This window comes from Tupaia chinensis, unplaced genomic scaffold (assembly GCF_000334495.1).
Source record: "Tupaia chinensis unplaced genomic scaffold, TupChi_1.0 Scaffold147417_1, whole genome shotgun sequence".
NCBI classification, from domain to species: Eukaryota; Metazoa; Chordata; class Mammalia; order Scandentia; family Tupaiidae; genus Tupaia; species Tupaia belangeri.
In genome coordinates this window covers 1994152-2003719 of record NW_006207268.1, presented here as the reverse complement: position 1 = coordinate 2003719, position 9568 = coordinate 1994152, and the positions used below count along the sequence as shown (strand labels likewise).

At 38.0% G+C, this 9568-nt stretch overlaps 1 protein-coding gene across 2 annotated transcripts in view; it reads left to right on the top strand.

Moving 5' to 3' along the window:
- The window catches only part of HS2ST1 (heparan sulfate 2-O-sulfotransferase 1), a 196628-nt gene that overhangs the window by 175084 nt on the left and 11976 nt on the right, over positions 1-9568 (top strand). For both annotated transcript variants that reach the window (XM_027768749.1, XM_006169694.3), the window contains exon 4: positions 2685-2823. In XM_027768749.1, the coding sequence (XP_027624550.1) occupies positions 2685-2823 (139 nt within the window). The remainder of the gene's footprint in view (positions 1-2684; positions 2824-9568) is intronic.

Here is a 9568-nt window from a genome sequence, read left to right as displayed (position 1 = left end):
ATCAGGGTTCCGTCTCAGTGGACCTGTACGTGCTGGGGTGGTGGGAGGTGGGGGGATGTGTGTGCCATTATCTTGACTGGCTGGAAGGCCTGGTGGTGGGAGGACACAATGCAAGAACAAGTTGAAAGTCCTTGGCTTTCTCTTTCTCTCTTATGAAAGAAGTAAAAATAAAATTAAATTAAAAAAAAAATAGAGATAAACTGCCTGACATTGACAGCTCCAAGATGTAGAAAAGGTCAAATGAAAGCAGATAACACTCGTATACTGGAATTATTGAGAACAACGGTCCCAAGATGTTATTGCCCCTTTGTTTCTCCCAGAGCAGCAGTATCATGACACTTCTCTCCTTAACCCTTCCAGTGGGCCCTCCCAGCTCTTGAAAAAATGAATTCTTACAAAGTTATACAAGACTCACCCGATCTGCATTCACTACCCAACTCTATCTTGGTTACTATCGCTTCTCTGATTCTGCAGCCAGGTTGATACCCTGTTTTCCTCAAAAATGCCCAGCATTAGCTGCTTCAGGCTTTCATACTTGGGAGTCCCACCTTCGCAGAGTGCGTTCCTCCAGTTATCTTTATGGAGCCACCTCATTACATAGCACCAGTGATGCCTTCTCAAGAACACTATTTTGATTTGAACTCTTGTTTTTTCCTCCCCTGACACTCTCTATCCCCTTTGCATTTAATTTTTACAATTTTTTTTCCTTAGTACTTTTTACCATCTGACATGTTTGCTTATTTATTTGTCATCTGTCTCTCCCAAGTAGAATGTTATCCTTGGAAGGATGAGGAGTGTGTGTGTGTGTGTGTGTGTGTGTGTGTGTGTGTTGAATCACTCCTGAATCCCTAGTGTCTACAATAGGGCCTGGTACATATCATATACACATAAACTATTTTTGATTGAATGAATACACAGAAAGGAAGAATAGAAAAGGAAAATGAGAATGGCATGCTAATTAAGGAAGACTGAATGAGCAAAGGCACATAAGGAGAAATAGGAATGGATATGATGTACAGGAGAAAGAAGAAACGACAAATCAAACATAATAGATAAATGACAAAGTTGGATTAATAAAGTTGTACTCAAGACATAAGGCAAACAAATGTAAGACAACCAGGCAAAGAGTTTGATGTAAACTAATCTGTAGAGTTATTTCAGATTTCTAGGAAGAGTGATCTAACAAATGTTTTATGAACACCAACTGAGAATTTGTTTGGAAGGCGAACTGAAAGACAGACTGCACTTAAGAAAACCAGCTATTGTAGATGCTTACAGTAGGGAAGCAAGTGGCCTCAGAAGGAGGAGGGCACTGGTAAAGAGAAAGAATGATGAAGGTCAAAATAGTAAGAAAAACTATAAAAGAGAAATCAAAAGGATGTGGTTAACTTTATTAAATCAAGAATAAGGAAAAGGAGGGGACCAGCAGTTAGCGTAATGGCTATGTTGCTGAACTCCCATGTAGTCTACCGTGGTTCGAGTCCCGGACTTGGTGGCTTAAACTCATGCCGGGCGCGTGTGCACCCAAGATCCTGAGAGGAGAATGGAGGAGAAGGGATTGGGCATGGCCATCCCGCCAAGATGGTGATTTCTCGCTTTCTGTCTCTCTTTCTTCCTGGCAAGCGCAGGTGCCCTATAGCAAAAACTTCTCCAAAAAAAAAAGAATAAGGGAAGAATAAGAAGAAGAAGAATCTTCTGTCAAGATTACTAAAATGTCAAGACTAGGATTGGGGAGATTGTTAGAACAGGGAGCCAGTTGGACAATAGTAGTCTGTAAGGGTTGCTAAAGTGAACTCTTGCTCATGTTCCTTCAACTCTTTATCGTTCCCAAAGGAAATAATGCTGAAAACTTAATGCCTTTCACTTCTATCATGTCTTTAAAATCATCAACAGGAGAAGGTAGATTCAGATGGTTATACGTTATGTTGATAAATGCCATATTCATTGATTATGTTTACCTAATTTGATGAGAAAAATGAGAAATCATTGCAACATATCATTGCTGGATTTGGAACTCCTTTTATAGCACCAAATGATTGACTATGGAGTATAATAAAACACCTTTTAATAAGTTTATTTTTAAATTATAGATACTGAATTTTTAGTAATTTTCTTAGTATGTTTGTACTGTTTGCAAAGGAATTGTCTTCTTGGATTTGAAACCTAGTGAAGGTTGGGGCTGGCAGGTGACGTGGTGGTTAGGGGCGCTGAACCTCCCACATGGCTGACTGCTGTTTGAGTCCCAGGCCTGGTGGCTTGCTTTCCCATCCCCCCACCAAGCCCTGCTCACTCACTTGCTCTGTCCCTCTCTGGTCAAATCAAAATAAGTAAATAAATGAAGTTAAATTAAGTAATTCTTTAATTAAAAAAGAAATTTAATGAAGGCATAGAATTAAAATATTTTATATGATTTTTAATAAAATTAGTAAAATTTATAATTATTTTCAGCTATTTTTCTTTTTTTCATCTTTAGCTATCATTTTTAAATTCTTATTTCTTATTCACTCCATTGTGACATACCATGAACTATTTCTCAATCTTCATATGTTCTCTATTTTATTTCAGTTAATTCATGTTCTTCTTTCTGTATAAGATCAATACTTCACACATGCACACATAATTTCAGGACACACCTAAACAATGAAAATGTTGATTTTACCTTTATAATTTTTGTTATATTTCAGATTTGGTGTGAAGAAGAAGCCAATTTACATTAATGTCATAAGAGATCCTATTGAGAGGCTAGTTTCTTACTATTATTTTTTGAGATTTGGAGATGATTATAGACCAGGGTTAAGGAGACGAAAACAAGGAGACAAAAAGGTAATACTCTAGTTATAACATTTTAGTAAATATAATTGTGTATGAAATGTGATGGATAATGTGCTTTTTAAATGTTATTGATTATAAATATACTACTTACTTATTACAGAAATTAAAAGAAAAACTCAAAAATAGAAGCAAAAGTAAGTGATGCTAGATACTTGGTGTATTATGATAATCAACATCTGGTGATTCAATTTGTTCTATGTTATGTGCCTTCTGTATCACTTGAAGGGGCAGTTTTTGTTTGTTTTTTTAATTTTTCTTTTTATGTTTTCTAGAAATTGCTATTTCTTTTCTTTGTGCCAAAATTTTAGGCAGACAGTACTGATCCAAACATAGATACTGACCAAAACATTTTTTAGCCTCTGCCTATCCCTTAGCATCTTTTAATTTTCTTAAAAAAGTTATTAATAGAGATTCTATAAAATTTTATAAATATACTAATATGACTTTTGTGACCTAGTCCTTAAGAATCTACTGATATTTATTTTTTTTAAATATGCTTGAGCTCTTATTTTCTTTCTAAAAATTTTAGCTCTATTCAGAGGGAGAAGGGAAGCGTATAGAGAAGGATAGCAAGAGAACAAACAGAGAGGCATGACATTAGTGGGACACAGAAATGGTTTATTACCTGTTGATGACGTGTATAGTATTCTCAACTGGAATGGCCTGAGAAGTAGTTCATGTTGAGTAAATTCTTTATACAAGCTAAATGATATATAGTGATAGAATGTTTAAAAAATAGTAGGAATAAATAATCTGAAAAATATTATGAAAAGCTATTTGATCATGATGTGGATAGTAATGTCTTTGTCTTTACTGATATGCATGGTAATCACGCTAGAAAAAGAAATGTAATACACTGTAAAGATATATGTGATTCAATGCAATATAAAAATTATGATAATAAATAAAACTTTAAAAAAATTTAGCCCTGTTATTTACACTTTTAGTAAATGTTAGTATCCATCTCCCACCTTCAGTCAAGAAATATTAATCTTGGTAAGGAAAAGATGTACATCTCCCCACCTCCACTGTCCGCTCTGGACAGCTTTTAGTTACTATCCTGTGTAGTGTTGGGGATTAGGTAACAATACGAGTTCACAGTTTCTGAGCATTTTTTTGCCTACCAAGCACTATTTGCAGTTGTTGGTACGTAGTTTTTCAGGTAACTTGCACAATTATGGGGGCTAGTTGCTGTTATTGTCCTCATTTTATAGATAAGGAGACTGAGGCACAGAAAGATGGAAGTTCCTTGCCCATTGTCATGTAACTAGTACCTGCTGAAGCTGAAGTTTAACCCTAAGCACTCTAATTCCAGACCAATAGTACAACTGCTCTTATGTCCCACGTAGTCGACTGTGGTTTGAGTCCTGGACCCAGAGGCTTTAAGTTCACTCCAGGCGCATGTGCATGCCCAAAATCCTGAGGAGAGTGGAGAAGGGATTGTGGTGTGGCCATCCCTCCCGATGGGTGATTTCCTGTTTTCTGTCTTTCTGATGAGACATGCACCCTAGAAAGACACCCCTCTCTTAAAAAAGAGGAATGGGGAGTATTACATGCTACTCAACATTTTCATGTGAAAGGTGTTCTAAAGTTATATAATACTTAGGGAGAAATCCAGGCAGCCTTTTAAACATCTCCTTTTTAAAGTGTTATAAAATACACGTTAATACACTTACTTACTTACCTTAATTGCCCTGGGGGCGGGGGGAGTACCTGCACTCACCAGAAAGAGAGGGAGAGTCATGCCGCAGTCCCTTCTCTGTTTCTCCATCCTGTCAGGGTTTTGGACACATGTACCTGGCATGTTTTTCAGGCCACTGGGGTTGGTATTCAAATCCATGTGAGTTCTGGCTCCCTTAACCACTAGGCTAGGCGGCTGGCCTAACACACCTTATTTATTTAGATGTAGTTTTAGTAACATCAGTAAAATATTATTGGCAGGACTAGCAGTTGTCATAATGGTTATGTTGCTGAACTCCCATGTAATCGACAATGGTTCAAGTCCTGGACCCTGTGGCTTAAACTCACGCTGGGCGCGTGTGCGTGCGTGCCCAAGATCCCGAGAGGAAAATGGAGGAGAAGGGATTGTGGCGTGACCATCCCCCCTGGGGGATGATTTCTCGCTTTCTGTCTCTCTGTCTCTGTCTGTCTGGCGAGTGCACACACCCTATAGCAAAAACCTCTCCAAGAAAAAAAAATTATTGGCATTGTCTTAACTCTCATAATGACAGGGATATCTATAAATAATGCCTTATTAAAGAGATTTTGGTGTGTGATAGACAGTCTTATGACTGTCTATCATATGACTGTCTAATATTAATGATTAGACTTTTTTTTCTTTTATATACAATTTGGCTTGTTTCTTGTGATATAGGTAGGTAATATTCTGGGAACTAATGAGTTAGATGATACTGTTTTGTTGTAAATAATTCCTTAATATCTTTAACTGGAAAGAGTTTTTATTAAACTCATCTGTATAATAGATAAGACTGTATGCATATGGCATTTCTGAAAATGGAAGGATATTTGCTGATAATGGGGATTAAAAGGGTGTCTATGATTATGTTCACAATACCTCACACTGGCACTTACTCTCAGAGAAGTCTGCATAACTTCATTTCCATGAAATTGTGTATTATTTGCACCTCACTTGATATTTTGAAGCATATTAGACAATTTTCAATTCAGCACTCATTACAATTACTATGTTTTATTTATTTTTTAGAGAGATTTTTGCTATAGGGCATGTGCACTTGCTGGAAAGACAGAGAGACCACAAGTGAGAAACCATCCCCTCTACCCCCCCCCCACTACAGGGGTGATGGCCATGGCCACACCACAGTCCCTTCTCCTCTATTCTCGGTATCTTGGGCACAGAAACACACACACACACACACACACACACACACACACACACACACATACCTGGGTCCAGGACTCGAACCACGGTCAACTCTGTCAGGATCCAGTGGCATAATCATTATGCCAGAACTTTACATTTCTCTGGTATACTGAACTGGATGTTGTAGAAGAAGGGAAGAATCTGGAATGTTTTTGTTTATATGTTTTTTTTAATAAGAGAAAAATATAGAAAATTCTTCTGGATTGTGATCATGCTGAGGAGGTGACTAATGGGAGTTAACATTTGAGTGACAGTCTTCTGTGATCTGAATAGAGAAGCCCAAGTGCCAGTGTCACTGTTGGAGGCAGTGTAGCAGTTCTTCCTGATTAAGATCTCAGTGGACTCAGAGGCCAGCAGGTGGCATGGTGGTTGAGGTGCCAGACTGCCACATGGCTGAGAGCAGTTCAAATCCCAGACCTGGCAGCTTGCTTTGTCACTTTTTCTCTCTCTCTCTGGTGAGAGAGAGAAAGCAAATTTTAAAAATAATAATGATAAATAATTATTAAAAAAACAAATCTCAGTGGACTGATCCATAAGCAGTAAAGATGGTACCATGTCATCTTAATTTGGTTTCTCTCCTAGAAAATACTTGGTTTATTTCTCAAATATTTGTATAGAAATGGGAGAATTTCTGTTAAATGCTAAGATCTGGAAGAATACTCATGTATGTGTAGCCAATTACTGATTATTCATATTTTCCTCCCTCCACATCTTCCCTGCTACTGGCCATCTTTAGGTTCTTTTAGTTGATAGGGGAGAGATACTTTTCCCAAATGCTAAGGAGCATTCCTAAATGAGGCAAACTCCAAACTATTTTTTCCACTTTTATACTGTCTAATAAAATATTTGGCAGGTGCGTTAGAGTAGATGCTGTTAAAATGCTGAAACAAACCCAAGTAGTTCAAATTGGATTATCCCTCTGTCACCTAGAAGCCTAGTGATGAAAGGTCCAGGCTCTTGGGGCAACTCTGCTGCATGCCATTACTCGGGATATAGGTCCCTGCCGTACTGTTGCTCTGCCCTTTGTCAAGATGCTGCTATCTAACTGGTTAAATCTGGGTCACTACCATACCTACCTTCCAGACCATGGGAAGAAAGTAGAAGGCAAGCAGTTCTTTCTACGCAAGTGACCCAGAGGTTGCCTGCATCACTTCTACTTCCAGGCCACTGGCAAGACCTTAGTCTCGGCCACATCCAAGTGTGAGAGGCTGTAACTCTGTGAAGGCGGAAAAGGGAAGAGTGGATTTCAGAGGTAACTCTTAGTCTGCCAAAGTAGGTTAGCAGATTTAAAACTACCGGCCAAAAATCCATTCGAAGATTATCTATAGATTTTTATTTTTGCTCGAAGTACTAAAATACTTCAAGAGCACAGAAACTAGGAGTTGGTTAAGTAACGAATTTGGGTTAAAATAGCCATCCTGCATAATTACTCACTTTTAATTGTTTTAATTCCAATAGTGTATATTTAAATTTCAGAAGTTTTCTACATAATAATTTATGGAAACTTTTAATATTGCAGCCTCTTTAATTATCTAGTTTCTTATATTTAAGCAAAGCCTCCCTAATGTCCCTCAGTCTCACATGCACAATCATACACTACATAAAATTGGTAGGGCTTGTGAGTTCACCCACAATCACCTTGGAGTTTCTTTCTTTCTGTCTTGTACTCTACTTGGGTAGAAGTGTAAAGAAACTGAGCACCTTCACTGAGCTTTAGAGACAACATGCCATGAGCTCCTGGACTTGTTAGAAATTGGCTAGATGCGGAATCAGAAACTTTCTGACCTGTCATCACTCGGTTCACTAAGCTAGATTTTTATAGAATTTGGCACATAGTGGACATAGACAGGCCACATAAGGGTGTGTGTGTGTGTGTATGTGTGTGTGTGTGTGTGTGTGTGTGTGTGTGTGTGTGTGTGTGTGTGTGTGTGTGTGTGTGTGTTATTAATTGGCTTAAATAATGATGAAACTACTTTTACAAAATGGCTTAGGCTAGTAATCTAAGTCAGACCATATAACAAATTCAAAAATTATATCATGGCTGTTGTGGGGCTTATTGAGTGTTAAGTGTAAGCTTAGATATTTTCACTTAAAATAATGTGTGTATGTGCACACAAACATACTGAGAGAATTTGGGTGAACTCTGAAGAACTGTCAAAATGCCTCACGAAAAAATTTTATTGCATCTGTCTCCACCAGAACTATTTCTTTAATACTCATATAAATTCCCAAAGTATAGTCTTTCCAGTCGCCACTTACAAATATTGTCAAACAGTTTGTATAGCAGTATACCATGTATTATGGAACATACAGCTGCGTGTAGCATGAGCCCTTCATGAAGCGTTCACTATAGCTTAAGAGAACATAACACACACAAAAACACATGAAGCAAGTCATGTAGATATCCAGATCCCAAGAGCTGGGTGTTACAGGCAGTGTAACTAACTGATACAACTTGAAAGACAATTAAGAGTGACTTTAGAGGATGTTAGAAGTGACCACTTGGGCTGATCTGGTAACTGTACAAAGCAAATTAGAAGGAAGAGTAGAAAAGGAGGTCATTAGAAAGCTGTAGAAAGAACACATGATACTGTGAGATCCGGATAGAAGTAAGCGTGGGAGAAGAAAAGATGGACTGGAAAGGCGTTACTTTGAGGATGTAAGGTGAGGGGAAAAAAGATCAAGATACGTTCTGAGACCTTGAGTCTGAGTTATAAGAGGCAGTATAATCCTGTTGTTAGAAATACTGAATGAAAGCATGGGCTGGCAGTGGTGTGGTGGTTAAAGGTGCTGGATTCCTACAGCCAACTGTGGTTTGAGTCCCACACCTGGCAGCTTGCTTTCTCGCTTTCCCTTTCCCTTCCTCTCTCTTTCTCTCTCTCTCTCTGGTCAAATTAATAAGTAACAATAACAAATGGAAATAAATAAAAAGGATATTTTTTAAAAGAAAAAAATAATGAATGCATGAACCTCGTCTGGAGCAATCCCGGAGAAGGCCCCTCAGGCCCAGATAAAAACCCCTTGCTCCAGTTCCTCTTTGCAACCCATTTTCTGGGACCCCTCCCTTCTTGGGAGTTCTGGTTTTCCTTCCCTCTCCTTCAATAAATTCCCTGCTTTGTTATACCTGGAAAAAAAAAAAGGAACGAAAAAGGGAAAAAAAAGAAATATTGTATGTGCAATAACACTGGAAAGTCACATAAAAATACACAATAAATATTTAAAGATTGATAAGTGACACAGGCTGTGTAGCCCTTATCCAAAATGCTCAGGACCAGAAGTGTTTGGGATTTCAGATTGTTTCAAATTTGGAATATCTGTATATAAATAAAGATATCTTGATTGGACCGAAAGAATAAAAATCCTTTATATTTTATGTACCTTACACACCTAACCTGAAGATAACTTTATACAATGTTTTTTGTATTGTGGAATTCTTGATTGTGACCTGTCACATGAAGTCAGGTATGAAATCTATTAATATTTGTAGTATCATGTTGGCCCTCAAAAAGCTTTGGATTTTGGAGCATTTTGGATTTCAGATTTTTAGATTAGGGATGCTCAGCCTACAGATCTGGGGCTATAGACTTGGAAGTCATTTGCGTAGAGGTTATAAATTAAGCTAAAGGTTGTCAGGAAGTAGGCTAAAGAAAGGAGTGGGCAAAGAGAACAACAACAACTGAACATTGTATTTGAGTATTCGTAAGGCGAGGTCAAGAGAGAGGCGGGTACAGACATGCACATCCCGTTACTGAACACCTTCTCTGTACTAGTCGTTACAGTTGATTCTTTTCTTGGGTTGTCAGCAAAGTTGATGCATTTTTGGATAGAAAAACG